The 17,796-nt window shown below is 46.7% G+C and overlaps 4 protein-coding genes across 6 annotated transcripts in view; 1 reads left to right on the top strand and 3 right to left on the bottom strand.

The window, feature by feature from the left end:
• Positions 1-6,245, top strand: part of LOC122388166 — a 47,664-nt gene extending 41,419 nt beyond the window's left edge. The window contains exon 2 of the transcript XR_006257745.1: positions 6,125-6,245. The gene's annotated coding sequence lies outside the window, so the exon portion shown is untranslated. The remainder of the gene's footprint in view (positions 1-6,124) is intronic.
• LOC122388165 lies at positions 4,698-7,540 on the bottom strand. 3 transcript variants are annotated; one of them, XM_043379013.1, is made up of 4 exons: positions 6,964-7,540; positions 6,350-6,482; positions 5,616-5,784; positions 4,698-5,330 (listed from the first exon to the last, which is right to left on the bottom strand). In XM_043379013.1, exons 1-4 carry the CDS (start codon positions 7,474-7,476, stop codon positions 5,159-5,161), a joined length of 987 nt encoding a protein of 328 aa, XP_043234948.1. In that variant the 5' UTR covers positions 7,477-7,540; the 3' UTR covers positions 4,698-5,158. The 3 variants fall into 3 exon arrangements, with proteins under 3 accessions (XP_043234948.1, XP_043234947.1, XP_043234946.1); XM_043379012.1 differs by having other exon boundaries at positions 6,350-6,488; positions 6,964-7,538; XM_043379011.1 differs by lacking the exon at positions 6,350-6,482 and adding an exon at positions 6,151-6,289 and having other exon boundaries at positions 6,964-7,538.
• A 1,352-nt stretch (positions 7,541-8,892) lies between these two features.
• LOC122388163 lies at positions 8,893-11,392 on the bottom strand. Its single transcript, XM_043379008.1, has 3 exons — positions 11,170-11,392; positions 10,475-10,691; positions 8,893-10,216 (listed from the first exon to the last, which is right to left on the bottom strand). The coding sequence occupies exons 1-3, from the start codon at positions 11,252-11,254 to the stop codon at positions 9,523-9,525; spliced, it is 996 nt and encodes a 331-aa protein (XP_043234943.1). The 5' UTR covers positions 11,255-11,392; the 3' UTR covers positions 8,893-9,522.
• A 488-nt stretch (positions 11,393-11,880) lies between these two features.
• On the bottom strand, positions 11,881-14,930 carry LOC122388162. Its single transcript, XM_043379007.1, has 4 exons — positions 14,291-14,930; positions 13,747-13,882; positions 13,232-13,388; positions 11,881-12,629 (listed from the first exon to the last, which is right to left on the bottom strand). The coding sequence occupies exons 1-4, from the start codon at positions 14,861-14,863 to the stop codon at positions 12,467-12,469; spliced, it is 1,029 nt and encodes a 342-aa protein (XP_043234942.1). The 5' UTR covers positions 14,864-14,930; the 3' UTR covers positions 11,881-12,466.
• Between the last annotated feature and the right edge of the window lie 2,866 nt (positions 14,931-17,796).

Here is a 17,796-nt window from a genome sequence, read left to right as displayed (position 1 = left end):
CCAATTTTAAGGTCCTAGGTCATTGGTTGACCTTCCAGGTCAGGTCAATGACCCAAAGTCGGGAAAATCGGGACCTATTAGAAAGTCGTAAAGTGTGGCTGCTAAGGGGTTTTTCGGGGTGCTGATCACGAATATCGTGTTAGTTTTGATCACAGATGATGTCTTTAAGCATTTAGACCAGGTCGGGTCAGGTCAGGTCAGGTCAATCAGTAGGCGTCGTGACGGGTATTCGTAGTACGTGTCAACCGCTTCTGACAGCTTCGTAACATGTTACGAAGGCACCAAAACTACTTCGTAAATGTTCAAATGGTTGCTAAATTCGAATTCAGCTCCAAAAACTAGCCTAGAAACATGTAAAACTCGAAAAAGTGAACCGAGGTCACCCGAGGTCACCAAAGGTCAATGACCTGACCTGACCTTCAGGTGACCTTGACACCCACCATAATGCATGGGAGCAACATCAAATCACATGTTTGAACGTTTGAAACCACGAAAAGCTTGCAAACGCGCGGCTAATGCGAGCCGACGTACGCCGAATCGCGATTCTGGCCAAACATGGTCTCGGAAAAGAGGTCACAGGTCAAAGGTCATTTGGGTCAGGGTCATGAAATTTTCAGGGTAGGTGTCAAATTGATCAATGCGAGGGTACTGAAAGTTTCGTCGCGATCGGCCGCTTTTTACGCGAGTTATTCGCGAAAAACCATGGGGGGGGGGTCCATCCGACCCCCCCCTACACATGCGAGGGTTAATGGCACATGCAATGCAAGACAAACATGGACGTCTGTGTGCAGGCTGTTACGGATATGTTTTCCATTGCGATGGCTTATTGAAACTGGCGCACGGAAGGCACTTTAGAGGGCATTGACTTATTTATAATTTGAGGACCTTTTAATGCCAATCAAAAAGACTTGCATTAACCCTCGCCCGCACATGGGGGGGGGTGGCAACCACCCCCCCCCCCAGGCAGTCTTTCTGCTCTGCACTCAACATTTTTAGAGCTAGAAAGCTGATTTTTCGTATAGCTGCTCGTCTATCCTTTGTTGATGTCCACTGAAAATTTCAAGTTTCTGTGATTTTTGGTTTCGGAGATATGACCTTGTTTTTCAGGTCATGTCATGACCCAAATGGCCAATTCTCAACATCTTGCGTTTGCCATGGGCCTTGCGAGCTTTTGACACCCTGATTTCGGCCTTTTTTTGCCAGTCTCACCTCCCACCTATCATGGAACATGTTGTTCGACGATGTACAGGGGTCAAGGTCAGGGTCAAGGTCAACCTAGGTCATCTAAGATAATTGCGTTTTAGGCAAGCTGAATTTACTTTTTGTGAAGTTTTTTGACTGCATTTTTGGTAAAAGCTTCTCAGATCATGATTTCATGTGATACACTGTAAAAAATATTGACTAGCCCCTCGTCAAATGATTCTCAACGCTAAATGTCGGGGGTACAGACTAGTTTTGCATCCTACTTTTGACACACGCTGCGAGCCCCTGGCTTGTTTTGTGTTCGTCAGATGACAGTTACCAGGTGTCGGTTAGTTTTTACCACGTCCCAAAAATAGCTGGAGCGTTTCTGCCTTGTTTTGGAAGCAGGTCCTCGTTAATGCTGTGTATGATAACAAAGTACCTAGTAACAATAATAACGAAAAACAATGTCAAAACGAGGGTGGCTTGTTTAGTGACGATGCTCAAAAGAGGCATCGTCTTGTTCCTACTTAACGAATGAAGCTCAAACTAGGTCAAAACTAACGTATTGCTCAACCCATAGTCAGATGACCAGCAGATCCTACGCCGCCCAATCCAGTCATCGAATTTGCCAGCGAATTCGTTTGAAGACCATCATATTATTAAATATCGGTGGTCTTCAAACGAAATCCCTTACCAGTTTGATGACGAATTCATCCGGCCCATTCCAAAAACGCTCAAGATAAAATGAAAGTGTATTTCTGAAATAATGTGCTTTCTTGCAATGCACCTTTCGTATATCAAGCGAACCTTTCACTTCCAGCGCCCGTTTACAGTTATCAATCGAATCAGAAGCATGCACATACCTATCGATACATCTGAACCTAAGAACACAGAAGACATTTTGTAGAGTACCTGTCTGAGCCTATGCAGTGGAGCCCGTGAGCCGCCCAACCGCAGCTGCCTCATGAACTTGATGATAGGTCTGAACCTCAGATTGGCCAGAGCTTGGCCGTCAATAACCAGCTTATTTATATCCACAGTTGTAGTGACTTAGGGTTTGGAATTTGCCAAACCTAAGTTTTGATTACCAAGAGAAGTTTTGCTTCTTGCACTTGCCTTTTCTTCATAACTTTGGCGGAAATCGTCGTAGTGAAACTTCAGTGTTCCGTTAGCTGTCGGTTCTTGAGAGAGTTGGCCAGGCCGGACACCGCGGGGGCGGCTCCACAACTTTCGAAAAATTAAACCTAAGTCCTATTGCACTGCATGGAGAGCAATTCATTTAAAATCGCTCTTGTTCCCCCCCCCCCCCCTCGACAACTTTGCAAACGTCTCTGCGCAATTTGGTTGAGAATAATGGCTTATGGCAAGTTATTGAACCAGAACGTCGATCACTGCAGGTCATATATCGGCAAGCAATTCTTCATAACTAGACACTGCTCAAATGGAAACGATACAGGTTTGCCCAGTGATAAACACTCGCACTGCACAGACGCGCACACCCCCGACCGAACGCGGCACGGCACAGCGCAACTGGCGCCGGGAAGCCGGGAACGCATTAAGTGAAGGATTCACAGGTGCGCAACTTTATTGCGAACAATAAAAAACCTACCGCAAACGATTAAAAAAAAGCTTTAGGGCAATCGGAAATACAAATGTATTGACTTATAGAAATAAAATTGTCATTCACCTTCCAAATAGCCTAACAATTTATTTGCCGTAAAAAGTGTCTGGAAATGGAAAGTTGCAAACATGATTCAGCAAGTAGGGAAACGCAGCAGCTACCTGGCGAATAATCTCAGGCTGGTTTAGTGACGAGTGCATTGCTACGGCTTGTTCCTCACCCTTCACAGATTACTATGACAAAACTACCCCTAGTATTTTGATCATCCTGAGCCTGGCTTTCACCTAATAATTTGATGAGGGTCTTCCTCGTTTCGGATTGAGGCGAAAACAAACGTCAGACAACCTTGATAGTTAATTCAGCACTTCAAAACAAAGGTACACCTAGGGTATCATTACAATACCGGATCATAACGATCTGGATAGTTCTCAGCCTGTAAGCTAACTAAGCGGTAACTAGTCAAGTGGTAGGTACCGGAAGCATTGACAACCTGGTGACTGTTTCGAGACCCTTGTTTTGACACATAGCTCGTCAATATTTTTTACAGTGTATGGACCCAAAAAAAATCGGTGCACACATCAGTATACACACAGACACACACAGACATACAAACACATATAATTGACCTTGACCTAACTTGACCTGAAATGACCTCAGCAGCAAAATTCTGGTCGGATAGTGTGACAAAGAGGTTCTAGCTGGCTTGGCACCAGAAAACAGCATCGTCATTGGTATTTGATAAGCAGCGCACTTGATATCCAACGGTGACCCAAAACAGCAACATTTTTTAGTTTGACCTGACCTGGAAGGTCAATGACTGACATGAGAAGGTAAAACTGGTTATCATTGGATTCGTCTCTTCCCAAAGAATCTTTTTGGTCTTTACTGCTAAGCTCTATCTCCAGCAGGAACGAAATGGCGCGGGGGGGGGGGGTGGCAACCACCCCCCCATGTGCGTTCCAGGATGGGAAAATGGCATGTGCGGGCGAGGGTTAAATTCTCGTCCACTGCTCCTTGCTCAAAACATCCGTTACTTCACGGATGAACAGTCAGGAACATAATCAGTGACCCAATCTATGTGTACACACGTGTGCAGCCGTCTAATGCAATGCTAATAAGTATTCGTCCATCAAATATGCCAGTAATCTCTGCAAAGAGGAGAGAGCCGTCCGATGTTGACTGGACAACTCCTAATCGTCAATGGTAAACTATTTTACGAGTGAATGGTAGTTTTATTAGGTAAATCTTCTAAGTTTTCGCGTCAATATCTCTCTGAAGACACATAAATGTACATGAAATCTACCGCGAAAAAAAAAAATACGAAAATCAGCAGGTAATACTTTGAGTTACGAGGGTGTACTCGTAAACTCAAAATTGTGACTGAAACGTTACCCGGCTGATTCCCGCCTCAACCGGAAGACATCTTACGCTTATCAGTGTTCTAATTGCCATTATTATGGCTCGATTAAAGAGATTCTCCATTTATACTAAAAATGTATGCGCTGTCGTTTAATGAAAGCAATAAGAAAATTCGCAGGTAACTTTTTGAGGCATGAGCGTGTGACCACAAAGAAGACCTCATCTGGCAGATTTGACTTGGTTTGAACTCATTTGATCTGGAAAATATTGACCTAATATCATGAAATTGACACACAATCAAGTTTCCTACCACCTCCACCCACCCTATAAATTTTTTGCTTCTTTGTTCCCATAGGAGCTGAGATCTTATGGGGGGAGGGGGGCGACATTCGCTCCCCCTTCCACTGGGCGTAGGTCTTGGAACCCTTCTACTCCTCGTGCGGTTAAATGATCGAAAGGCCATCGTAGTGCTTTTAAAGGCTTTTCATCATCACCTGCCACTTGCATCAAATCCAACCAAAAGATTTGAGGATGGTTTTTATAGGCATGTATTCATATCTTCTTTAGAGCGATTGCACAATTTCTGTGCGTTTAGTGAAACATTTCACTAACACCATGTAAATAATAACAGACAAAATACTCCAGGCAAAACAATAACAACAACGTACATATACACTGTCATGCTTTCGTTGCAGCAAAAGCGAAATACCGTTTACTCCATAAGACACATTTGATGCCCATGTAATGCACATTACCTGCAAACTTGAACAATTACTCAGCATATCAGCAATTCATCAACACCCATGGAGCTCACTCTCGAGCCCAATCACCGGTAAAACAATCTACACAACGATCTTGTCTGAGTAATTTCGAGAGTAAAAGCACGATGTGTAATGTGCTGAACATCGCTGATTTCTCCGATATGGACACTCCGCCGGGGAAACTCATCGTCTCGACCCCGCGGCGTCGAACCTGACCCTGATCGGTCACACTTCAGCTCCTTTGGATCGCTGATCCCATCTGCAACCTCTTCTCCCTCCAGCTACAGCCCGGGTACAGGGCGTCACAGCCGCCTCTGCTGTGGACGTCACCGATGGCGCTGCACAAGTCGTTAAAACTGTGCCGAGCAGTGGACGAAAAACTCAGGAACCAAGAGATGGGTAGCCTGGAAAGGCAGGTGAAGTCAGTAGGTGCCGTGAAATCAGATGATCATCAAAAGACATAAGACTGTTGAGGTTTCATCAAGGACAACATTTCATTCATCTTTCTCAATTGAAGACCGAAAGTATTCACACGAATAACTAATAACAGTCTGACCTTTTGACCTTATCCCCGTCGCATTGAATCACTGAGCTAATCAATCCAAAGACCAGGCCCTTTGAGCTCTCTTCCCCAATCGGTTTACCCCTTTGATCCCACTACTTCAATCAGTGTGACCTTCTGAGCTTACCCTGCCAGTTTGACCCCTGTGTAGATCTGCGGCGAGAGATCCTCTGCATCCTCGTTGATTCTGCAGAGTCGGAGCGGAACACACGGATCCTCGTTGTCCATCATCAGCTTCAGGTAGCGACTGATGAAGTGGAGTCCCTCCATGTTGAACGTGCCGTCAAAGAGGCCGTCTGTGAAAACAAGAGTTACGCCGTCTTGTGAGATGTGGAAGGAGCGTGAATGTTGAGCGTCTTTGGCAAAGTACGCAAAGTTGAAAAGCCTTTTGTGTATTCCACTAGAGTCGACTATGCTCAAAAGAAGCGATTACAAATATAGTTGAGATGATACAAGTATTGCTTTCATGTGATATCATCGCACCGCTAAATTTTGGAACGCATCGAACGAGCTGAACAGGCAAAACAACAGCGGATCCAGATTTTTGGCAAATTTTTATTTTTACGGCCGCCAACTTGGGGCGCCGTCTGTGAGCTGCCGTCTGTTGTTGAGCCCGCGGCCCGTTCTTTTTCTCAGAGCCTCTGGATGCGCTGTTGTCTTACCATTCGGCAAGGATCGGGCAGCAGCTGCTGCCGCCGCCTGCTGGAGCGCAAACGCGGCCAGCACAGCCAACGCAGTGAAGCCGGCCAGCGCTCCCACCAGGCCCAGGAAACAGTCGCAGAAGCCACCCTCCTCCTCATACTGTAACACAGCGGCGTGACCCGGTCAGAGGTCAGAGGTCAGGGTCACGGAGGGGCTCACCAGAGGGCAGACTCCTGGCCGCCGCCGCCGCTACCGCCTGCTGCAGAGCGAAGCCGGCGATCGCGGCGAGTGCGGCAAATCCGGCTAGCGCGCCGATAATGGCGCGGAAACAGTCGCAGTCAGCCTCGTGATCCTTGTACTGGTGGCAAGAGTTATGGGTTAGGGTTTTGCATCATGCAGGGATAAGGGCTGACGTCAGATATTTGACAGGATTGATGGGCAATAAGAAAACTGAGAAAAGAAACAGATCGAAGCCGAGACGTCCTGGATCCTGATTGCGAAAAAAACGTGTACGGTACGGTGCTAAACAGAGAAGGAGCAAGTGGAATGATACCAAATGTAGGAACACAACAGTTTTAGGAGGAAAACCAGAATGACAGCTTACATTGACATTCGTTCAAGCCATTGTATTGTATTGTATTGTATTGTATTTACGATCATGGGCGATCCACACATGGCGTGGCGATTACTGCCCATTACGCCGTGATTAGCAAATGTTGCATATTTGAACTGCTGCAGCTAAACAAGCAAGACAAGTAAATTAAGCACACGAAATAATACATCCAAGACCGCGCCTCATAACCATCCTCCCTTCCATGGACACTCATCCTTACCCCAGATCGAGCTCCGATGCCGTAAGCCCTGCTCCACGTCAGTTCGCCGTTCTCCAGCATCCTGGACAGACGGCATGTTGTCGTCACCGCCTTCCCGGCCACATCCTGCTGCGGCATGGCCAGCTTCAGGGCCTGCGTCAGCAGTGGCGGCAGCTGCGGTGTCCAGTCGACCAGCGCGCGCGCTGCCGCCGCCTGCTGCAGCAGCAGGTAAATGCCGAGAGCCGCCAGCGCCGCGCCGCCCGCTACCACCCCGAGAATGTCGTACTTGGTACAGTCGCACTTCTTGTAGTAGGAGTCGTGACCGTAGCCTCCGCCGCTGGCTGCTGTGTAGAGATCACCGCCGTAGGGGCTGCTGTACTCGCTGCTGTAGCCGTAGCCGGAGCTGCTCTGACGTCCAGAGACCGAGGGAAGAACGGAGGAGGAGGAGAAGGAGGAATAAGAGGAGGACATGACAAAGACAGGTGAAAAGGTGAGCGCAAGGAAGGAGATGACGGCGGTCTGGAGGGTGGTCATGTTGGTGAGAGTGACGTCGGGTGCGCCGACTGTCTGTGCGGGAACGACCGACGGGATGCGACTGGTCAGAGGTGGTCAGTTGGCAAAGTGCGGGCTCGGCGCCGACCGCAGCGCTGCCCCGCGGAGGCTGCGCGAACTACCCCCGGTCCGCTCGTGGTCAGCGATAAGGTTGGGTGCTCGGTGGTGGTGGGGCGGCAGGGTGCGAATTTACAGTGGTCTCTGGGGCGTGGGGTGTATCGACACGGAGAGCACTGAAGCGTGCAGTTTGCTCACACTGCCCTTCCGCCACGAGCTATCAGGTAGCACCCGAAACCAGGCCAGACCGTTAGATAAGCGCGAGTGCGCAGACGAGACGACAACTCGAGTAAACTCGGGTTTACAGCCCAGCTCAGGCATTAGACATAACTGATATTGGAAAAGTCAACACAGTGAATGCGGACGGAGAGAAGGGAGCCAGCGAAATGTGTTTCTAGAATAAACTGTGTCCTGACATCGACCTATAACTTCCATCCGTGACATTGATGCTACATCAGGAACTAGGGACAGTCTTACACCCACAATGTGACATACTATGTTTCCTGGCGTTTATCTCCTGCAATTATCAGTTAGGAAGAGGTAATAGATAAGTTGTTTGAAAAATAGAGTTGATACGACCTAGTTTACGTGACAGGTGCATATCATTTGTCACAAATCTCTACTGAATTTCTGAGGCTTACAATCCTTTGCAATTCAATGTGCGCTCAACCTCCTCAATTCGGGGCGCAGTGCAGCGACTGTGCTATTGAAATATCTAACTTTGTTGAATACCAGATGGGCGAGTGATAGGTATGACTACTGTACTCGTACCTATATGTACGGTGATTAGCAATAGATTTGTTATGACGCAATGAGCACATAGTCTTCGCCTGCTACATTTCGCAGGCCACATAAACGACATTTCTAGCATTAATTTTTTTAGCATAGCTTATGTGCTCACTTTTATCTGAATGCAAAGCATCGCTCAGCCAGGCTCAAAACGAAGAGCTTGGGGAGAAAATATATGGGCAATACTAAGAAGCTACAATCCTGCATAACGCTTGTCTGTGTTGAATTGGTTGACTTGATGGGCTTAGGCACCTGTCTAACCTGAGCCTTGAATTTTTCCTGCCCGGCTTCTCTGTCGACGCTTTCAAGCTCTTTGGTCTCCGTGTATCGTTTACCTTTTCATGAGCCTTCTGATGCCAAGAAAGAGGCTGTCATCTCTTCGCATCACGACAGTGCTGGTCCTGACCGGTCGGCAAGTAGAGACGACCGGCTACTATCGCAGCTATCGGGTGAACGTTTTGAGCCAGTCGTTCGGTGACCTGACCCGGCAGTGACCTGACCTGTGGACCGGAACGATCCGGCCATCGAACTGACCGAACGACTCCCACTGGACTGAGAGGACTGCAGTTTCTTAGGGGCAGACGTGCATGGGATACTATGAATACATTTAGGAGACATCAGATGTTTGCCGACAATCAACAAACCTGCACAGTGCACACCAGTGTCAAGCTTCATTGCGCACGGTGTCTAGGAGAAGTTATTTCATCCATTGCCCCTAATGCTGGCAAAAAAATACGATGTTGACAACGATTCACCGTTTGTTGCAACACGGTTTGGCCTATGAAAAGTAAGCGGACTATGAACAAAATTTATTGGCTGTCCTGATCCGTTCCCGAGGCTGCCTTACGAAGAGAACAAACAATAAACACCCAAAGTTGCGTACAATAAATACGGTTATAAGTTTTCCCGTAGGCAGAGCATCGGAATAATCATCATGGACCATGTCATAAACATAATGCCTTTTCATAGAGCGTCCCTACGCTCAAGAGATTGCTCACGTCAAAATGCAGGTTCGTACAGGAATTATTGTTCAGACTTCAGACTATCGCACGGAGCTATGATCTCGTTGGTTATAGATTGAATAACACACCCAGAACAAGCTCAAGGCTCACTGGGTCCATGCCATTTCTCTTCATTCAGAAAACCTAAGTTTCTTTCCACATCGGCCGTATTCTGGTTTGACTAGTATGCGACAATAGCACAAGACTCGGGCATATCCAGTGCCAGCAGATTGGCATCTGAGAAGGCGCAGTAGGCCAGGCCGCGGGAGGCCCAGCAGTCGATGAACTGGTTGACAGTGATCTCAGGAATGTTGAGTGCTAGCGGACTGCAGCTGTCGTCCAGCCACTGCAGAGGAACCGACCAGTAGCCGCCGAACTTCTTGGCCAGGGCGTCCACCAGACCGTAAAAATTCAGGTGGTCGTCGTCGCCAATGAAGTCCTGCAGGAGGCAGCTGACGTGTTTGATGGCGTCGTAATACTGTTCTTTCAAAGTCTCGCTGTTCGGTCTCTGGCCGCATTCCATGTTGGTGTGTCCAGTTATCTCGCCGAAAGCATCCAGCATGCTGTTAGGGCTCATCGGGCAGTTTCCTTGCAGGAAGCTGATGCGCTGTGTCAGACTCACGTCGTCCAGGTCGTCTGGCGTCTGGCTGCGCTGACTTTCGCAGTCGGCAAATAAGGAGAAGCGTGCGCAGAGGTAGCTGTAGACGGCCTGCTGCCGTGGTTTCAGCGCGGCAGACGACATCAGGCGGCAGGCGACGTCCCTGTTCTCCTGGGCGTCATGCCAGCTCGCGTCTTTGGAGTAGGAGAGCAGCAGGCTTTCCTTCAGGGTGACGTTGAAGCATAGGTTTCCGTCAACGGTGTCCACTTGATACCGACTGTGAAGGTGCAGAATCCAGTTAGCTTTAGTTTTTTATCTGTTTTGATATTTACCTTTTGTTGTAGTTCTTATACAGTTTTTTTTTCTTTCTGGTAACTTTTGAGCCTTGAATATCATTGCAATCATGAACGGACATTTTACTCATGCTCTTGAAATCGTTACATGGTAAGAGATGGTCAGAGAAGCCTAATTGGATAATTTTTTTGTCGATGACCTCCCCATTCGTCGCTCACAAAGTGCTCACATCCACACTTACCTATGAGCCAAACAGTTGTATAACTGCACGAGCGCCGGGACGCCGGCGCACTCGGCAGGCACACCACCGCCGTTCGTGACTTTGCTGTTGCACTCCTTAGCCGAGTACCATGATGGCGACGAGTTAAAATCCATAGGAAGGCACTGGCGCCACCCCAATACAGCAAAAGTTGACTCCAGACTGTCAGCGTTGTTGATTGTCTGAACAGAGACGCTACCTTTTGGCAAAGATGGGCATTGCAGGGTTATTGAAGACCGAGGAGTAATGTGATCGATAGATTGTTGATGCTGGATAGTGAATGTATAAGTGCATGCATTATATATGTTCCACATCCAATACCTTTAGCCGTGCATATATTGCGTCACACACATCGAAGAAAAGTTTTCTGAACTGATAGTCGTCCATAGTTGTTTGAAAAAGCTACATAAAATCAGTAAGCCTTATGATGACTCAATTTAGCTGACAACACTGGAAATACTCGTATTTTACCCTTATCAAAGAGTTGTTTGCTAAACTGGACTTGACAACCGATCACTTCCTTTTCTATCAATTCTAAATAAAACACATTTCTAGTAAAGGACCTGCTTTGCTTGCATTAGCCCAGTGATATATTTTAAGAGCAATGGCTGGAACCTAATGTAAGCCGCGTCAGTGGTTCTGTGGGCTTAGGGCTTTCCGTCACTGCATGGACTCACTGGAGCGAGTCTGGGCAGAGATGCGACCTATCATCAGCAGCCCAGCTCCGAGCGCCAGCAAACTTAGCCGGACCGAGGACGCCATCCCTGCTGCTGCTGCTGCTGCTGCTGCTGCTGCTGATGCTGATGCTGATGCTACCACTGTTGCTGCTGCGAGTGTGCCCAGCTCCTGGTGGTTACTTACGATGGAGACTTGCCACTACTGCGATGAGCCACGTCGCAGCCAAGTGCAACTACTCAAATGTTTAGTTTTTATAGGCCGTAGACGCACAGTGACGCATCTCGCGTGCTGGTTCAGGTGCTCTTCACACCACGTATATGTGGAGGTATCGTTCGACGTACCTGCCCTATTTCCCTATGTTGTAACAGTTGTATAGGCACATAGGCATCGGCCCAATGCCGTTTTTATCTGTGTTAAGCTATGCCAGGTATGTAGGTACAGTCCGATATGCATACGAACAGAGTCTTCCCGTCTGATGAAATGAATGCGTGTGGATATGCAGCCAACAAAATAGCTTACAATGTAATACATCATGTTACGTCGCGAATGGAATCAACTCCAATATTTTTCCTCGTAAGGTATTCTTATACGAGCTTTCGATTTTTTTTTTGAAGACATGATCAACACAACATAATTTTTTTTTGCTGCTCCAGGCCACAAACATCGTTCGTTGTTATGTGAGAGGGCAGCATGCGTTTCAAACAATTTGATAACGCCTCCTTTCACTTGTATTGCTTTATCTTTTTCACTCGCCTTGTGACAACCAATTAGCCTCGTTTTACGTGGATTAGGATGGCCTACGCTGAATAAAAAAAAATCGCATGAGCTAAGGACTGCGCCCTTGTTTGATAACATCCCATTTTCTGTATGTATTTTATGACATAAAATGTTTTGTTTTATTTGGTAAAATCAAGCAGCTCCGCGAGAGCCTGTTCAACTGACTTAAAATACGCAGAAAACTTAACTTATATATCCTTGTCAGCTAAAGCATGGTTTATGTACATTATATTATGTACATTTTGTATATTTCAAATAAAGATGAAAGCAAGTATGTATATTTTCAATCATATTTTTCAATTATATTTCACATCTCATATCACTTTACTTTTGGCTACCTACGATTCTTGGATAGTTCTCAACAAAACACAAAATACAAAATAAATAACTCTGTCACCACAAGCAAAGCTTCACAACTCACAAAGCATTACAAAACTCGCCATTGCAGCTCCCCAAGTTCAATGCCCCACTCGACCCTCACAACTGTTAGCAATGCCGGCGCCGTTGCCTGTGCTGAATTCATCGGTCGATGTCGGAGCCACACGTCGGGTAGTATCGGTCACAGTCCGACTCGGAGCCGGTCAAGGTAATGCCGCGACACATCCTCAAGAATGACCGGTCGCCGGATGACCTGACCCCTCCAGGGGCCATCCGAGAGCCCAGGAACCAGCCAGCCGGCAAACTGGGGACACACATGGAAACACCGTCAGATAGTCCCATCGAACATAGTGGTCAGCGTTCGAAGTTATCTCCCATGTCAACAAATCGCGGTAAAACCCAAACACAGTAAACCCTCAGTGATGTCTCACACATGCCGCAGGCATATGTGACAGATGGCTATAACACACCACCAACAGCCAGCTATCAGCTATTTTCAGGAACTTGCAACGGTGGCCTGTAAGGAAAGAAGGCGTGTCTTCACGCTCGGCAGAGTGCGGACACCGTGAGCAGACTTCCCCTCCCCACCCTCCTTCCCGCTCCCGAGAACATCCGTCCGTTATTTATTGCCTGCGGGTGAGACCGGTCACTCTGAAAATCCCACAGTGGTCTGTTGTGATGGAAGTCTGGTGCGAAACTGACCCAGGTCATGCATGACGTATAGCCTATGGTTAAATGCAAACAATGAACACGATACACATGTCCGGTGGAAACTAATGATTTGTGTAATTATTTCTACCACACATGCATGCACATAAATTCCAACGCGGGTAAACCACAACTGAATAGCTCCATGTGGATTGCTGAGTTTTCTCCTGAAAACCAGGTGTGATTGACGATACATACCTGGCCAGTTTTGTAGCGAGGTAGTGCGTTGGGCTGATGGAATGAGCTCTCTGATTCAGTCTACACAAACTGTGTGGGAGACAGGTGGGCTCCTTATCCTGGTCCAGGAACAGAAGGGCCATCTGGGCCACCAGAGACAGGCCCTGTTCGTCAATCTCTGAAACATAGCGGGCAACGGGTGATGTAATGTGGGATACAAATGCAAATATCATTCCGATAAAGCTAATTAGAATATGGCCTTCAAAAATCGTCACACGAAGTTAAAACAAAGAAGAAAAATTAAACTGGCGCAATTAACAATGATTGCAATCAAGCAACAACATATGCATAAGCAAAAAGTAGAGATTTGCAGCAAAAACCGTGACAACCACCAATATAGCACAAGAAACAATCGCACAACTCAAAAACACCACGATCTCACCCACACTCCTCTTTTGACCTCACCAATGACCACTAACACCTATTGATCTCATTTGACCTCACTAATGACGTCTTTTGACCTCGTTTGACCTCACCGATGCCATCGAAGAAGGAGAATGAGCGTGCTGCCATCGCCTGCGACGCCAGGTACAGAGCGTAAGCGATGAGAGCTCCCAGGGCGGCAAATCCGGCAGCAGCCCCCACCAGGCCCGAGAAACAGTCCGAGCCGCCCTGTGTGGACAAAACGGGAGGAGGGAGGGTTGAAAACAGGTGAAGGAGGACAGAGGGTGCACCTATAGGGCATTGGGTGCAATAAACGAGCTGTGTTGAACGCAGAGTACCTGTGGATGATCACGTTAGGCATTTTGCATTGTTCAAGTTGCATTGTTCAAGTTCATTTTGCATTGTTCGGATCGAGCAACTTAGTGCAAAATGAAAGTAAAATCAGTGAATAAATCAGATTTCAATAATTATTCATTGTTTGATAATTGATAACCTGGCCGTCTGTCAAAATATATAAAGATTTGCACGCTTACTAGAGTTGCAATACACTATAAAATATAACGTTAAACATAACATATTTTTAAACTCTAGTTAGCTTTTTTACCGCGACCTCTCGAGCTGTCCCCTCGTACTCACGTCTCGCGCCTGCACCAGCGGCTCCGGCTCATCTCCAGCGATCCACTCGGCCACCTGACAGGTCACATTGACGGTCGTGTCGGCAAAGTTGCGCGCCCGCGCCGGTCCTCGAAACACCTGCGCCACTTCCGTCTCAAACTCATCCAGCTCTCGTCCCAAGCTGCGGCGACGGCGCATCATCATGGCTTGTGTGACGAGAATGTAGACGGCGAGCGCCGCCAGCGCACCGCCGCCGGCCAGGACCCCGAGCAAGTCCAGGTCGCCGCAGTCGTCCTTGTGACCATACCCGTACGACGGAGGCTGGTATCCGTAAGACGGAGGTTGGTATCCGTAGGAAGGAGGCTGGTATCCGTACGACGGTTGACTGTATGAAGACTGGTGGCCGCCGTCTGCTGCTGGGAAGAGATCGGGGTATGATACTAGTGCCTCAGGTTCGGGTAGTTCTTCCTCTTCGGCGCTCGCAGGTGTTGATGTCAGCGTCAGCAGCAAAACACCGGTCAGAAGCACTGACATCAGCAGTGTCAGCAGTCGGCTCAGAGGAAATGAAGTCGATCCAGAGGCCTGAAAACGCATGGTGACGATGAGGAGAGGCGTACCGGTCGTCTCGGCCCACGGATGCTCCCGGCTCGGTGGGCAGCAGACGTCTGCTCGGTTCGTCTTCAGACACTGCTCTCACCGGAACGAACGGCGAGTTCAGAGACATCTAGCGGCAGCGCTACGAACTGACCCACTACCCGCCTGGACGTGGGACTGATGGGAGCGAGACGGATGGTAAAAAAGTGTGATAATGTGACAGCGGTATATTTTACGTTATGGCCATGCAATAATCAAATGTTTAACGATGAAAATAACAAGGCCTTTCACGGAAAAATGGGTGAAAAAGGTGAATTGCAACGAAACTTTCATTACCATCGAGTTTATTAAACGTTAACATTCCCCTAAGATTACATGACCAATTGAACTTTGACCTGTGACCTTTCTGTAACATTTCAGACCAGAATTGTGATTCGATGTGCATAGGTAAATACTTGTGTGATCAGTATACCAATATCTGAAATGATGTTTTCCCATGGATTTTAGTGGATGTTAAGGTCATGTGAATTTCATCTCAAGAACGTTGGCTTTGCATGAGCTTGATCAGCCTTTTTTGAGCTTGCAGCATCTTTGAAGGATAGTTTTGGAACCGATTTCTAATTCAGCACCAATTTGAACATTCGAGAAGTTGTTTGGTACTCTTGCATCATATTGGCAAAGTTACCAATGATGGTTTACATCTGTCATACTGAACTGAAATATCCACACGAGACGGGGAGACGGGGCGGCCATTTTCCTCGGGACTCACGGTCGGGGCCGGTTTTGCCGAATTCCTGAGACGGATAGACAGCTCACGCATCAGCTAAGCCTCTATTTTGGGGGATGCAAATTGACAATTAAAGTTTATATGCCTTTTTGGAGCATTTGCGGAAAGTCATTCAGGGTTTTGTGTAGTTTCCGCTTGAACTATTTTTTCAGACCTTTAAGTATTTTGTTTGAAAATGTCGAACATGCCCGATATACATGCGAATTATAATACACTACAGTTATACACATTGCCGGCGCTGTTCGACAATCCATTACCCATTACTGACACGGTCCTATGTACACCCAGCAAATGTTGTTGAAAATGTTTTCTTAATCTGTCAGAAAAAAAAAACGGTCCCACTGACTGCTTCCTCCGTGTTTGCGAAAAAAAAAAAAACAAAGCAAATATCTTCATAGAAAATATTTTAAGCGTTTATGGTTAAAAAAAAAACATTTTACACAATAAGAAACCGGCGAGGTAGTTCTGGTTGCCGTCAGATCATTCCAACAATGTTGAAGATTATGGGACATTTTACAGTCACTAAAATAACTATGCATTTACATCACCACTGATCCAAACGTGTGGCTATTCAAGATCCTTCAAATCTGATAGGACACGTTCTAATGAATGTGGTGTTACTTTTAAGGGCCATTTTCTACAACAGAAACCCATATAGCATGTATGTATAACCGATGACTCACCTACCCGGTGACTAATGGCACATGTGGTTAGACAGGTGATCGTCAGTCCACGCATAAGAACCGTTCGATTGAGTCCCTCTGTTGCCGTGACGGATGTTGTCACAGGTTGTGAGCCGCCAAATGTGTGTCACTTTTACAAGAAATAATGTGTGAAGCCTGTATCACGATGTTACCTTATGACTCAGCGTAAGCGTTACCTTATGAGTAGGTACAATGACTCGTTAACCCGCGCCCCACTGGGGTCTGTGTATAACACGCCCTACTGGGGGGGGGGGCTATTCATAGCCCCCCTCCTAACTCCGAAACTACTGGGCCGATCGTCAAAATTCAAACGGCGTCTGATAGCCCCGGAAAAACTGTCGAGCGAAACCTAATTTCATTGACCTCGAGGTCACCGATGACGTCACAGGTCAGGTCAAAGTAAAAATTATTAGCATTTTGGCTTGTACACATTTTGGGCTCTGGCCGCCGTCTTACAAGTCAGATCAGGCTCATTTTTGGTTTCCACACTCGTGAACAGATGCTCTAGATACCTTGAGGGTACCAAACTTGTACTTTGATTTTCAGGTCAGGGTCAGGTCATCACAGGTCACGAAAATATTATATCATGCGTCGGTCACGTGACACATGTTTTATGGTCCATTTAGGCCATATATTTCAAATTTGATGTCGTCTGTGTCATTCGAGGTCATTTTGAGTCGAATTTAGCTTAGGTCAGGTCACTTTCAGGTCAAAAAGGTCAAATTTTGAAGTTAAAATTTTTCAATAAAAAAGGTGTCTATTGGATGCAGTTTGAGCTCAGGAACACGATGGTGCCATTTATATTGGTGTACGATGTCAAATACGTACTGAAAATTTGATTTGAAAAATTAATAATTGTAAATTTTTTGCAATAATGCGTATAACTTGGCCATTTTTGAAGATATTTAGCTAAAACTTGCTAGAGTTAGTCATAATCATGCGTTCTGTCACATATATTCCGGTTTTTTTCGAAAAGTCAAAAACTTTTTGAAAAAAATATAAAAATATAAATTTTGAATATTATTATATCAAATTTTCGAAATTTTCAAAATTTTGAAAATCCGAGATAGCAGTTTGATAGCGCGGTCAATTCTGAGTCCTTTCATGCAAAGAAATTGGATCTAGCTTAAAAACTGAGCTCTTGGGAGCGATTGCCGTGGTTCAATGTTTTGCGTCGAAATCGGACGAACATGACGTCACTCTGACATCATTTCCGGCCGACCTATGGTAGCTACGAAGTTCAAATTTTGACACAAGGTGTCAAATTGATGCAGCCGAAGGTACTGAAAGTTTTGCGTCGATCCGTCAAGCGGTTGGGAAGTTATTGCAGAAAAACGGGAGGGGGGCTATAAATAGCCCCCCCCCCAGTGGGGCGTGGGTTAAACGCCTTTTTTCTTATCCTCCGTCACCGCTTCAATGCCATCCGTCGATATTCTTTTACT

The sequence above is a fragment of the Amphibalanus amphitrite genome, unplaced genomic scaffold, assembly GCF_019059575.1.
Source record: "Amphibalanus amphitrite isolate SeventyFive unplaced genomic scaffold, NRLGWU_Aamphi_draft 000311F_arrow, whole genome shotgun sequence".
NCBI classification, from domain to species: Eukaryota; Metazoa; Arthropoda; class Thecostraca; order Balanomorpha; family Balanidae; genus Amphibalanus; species Amphibalanus amphitrite.
Note: the sequence above shows the minus strand (reverse complement) of the source record. Positions and strands in the feature narration are given on the sequence as shown.

Coding starts and splice junctions, on each gene's coding strand:
- LOC122388165 (XM_043379012.1), bottom strand. CDS start 7,476: ATGACCACCCTCCAGACCGCCGTCATCTCCTTCCTTGCGCTCACCTTT. Junction 6,489..6,963: donor GCATCGGAGCTCGATCTGGG/GTAAGGATGAGT, acceptor TCTTGCCACCAG/TACAAGGATCACGAGGCTGA. Junction 5,785..6,349: donor GGCCAGGAGTCTGCCCTCTG/GTGAGCCCCTCC, acceptor TTGTTTTCACAG/ACGGCCTCTTTGACGGCACG.
- LOC122388163 (XM_043379008.1), bottom strand. CDS start 11,254: ATGGCGTCCTCGGTCCGGCTAAGTTTGCTGGCGCTCGGAGCTGGGCTG. Junction 10,692..11,169: donor CTCTGCCCAGACTCGCTCCA/GTGAGTCCATGC, acceptor CTTTGCCAAAAG/GTAGCGTCTCTGTTCAGACA. Junction 10,217..10,474: donor TACAACTGTTTGGCTCATAG/GTAAGTGTGGAT, acceptor GCACCTTCACAG/TCGGTATCAAGTGGACACCG.
- LOC122388162 (XM_043379007.1), bottom strand. CDS start 14,863: ATGCGTTTTCAGGCCTCTGGATCGACTTCATTTCCTCTGAGCCGACTG. Junction 13,883..14,290: donor CGCTGGTGCAGGCGCGAGAC/GTGAGTACGAGG, acceptor TTGTCCACACAG/GGCGGCTCGGACTGTTTCTC. Junction 12,630..13,231: donor CTCGCTACAAAACTGGCCAG/GTATGTATCGTC, acceptor GTGTGTCCCCAG/TTTGCCGGCTGGCTGGTTCC.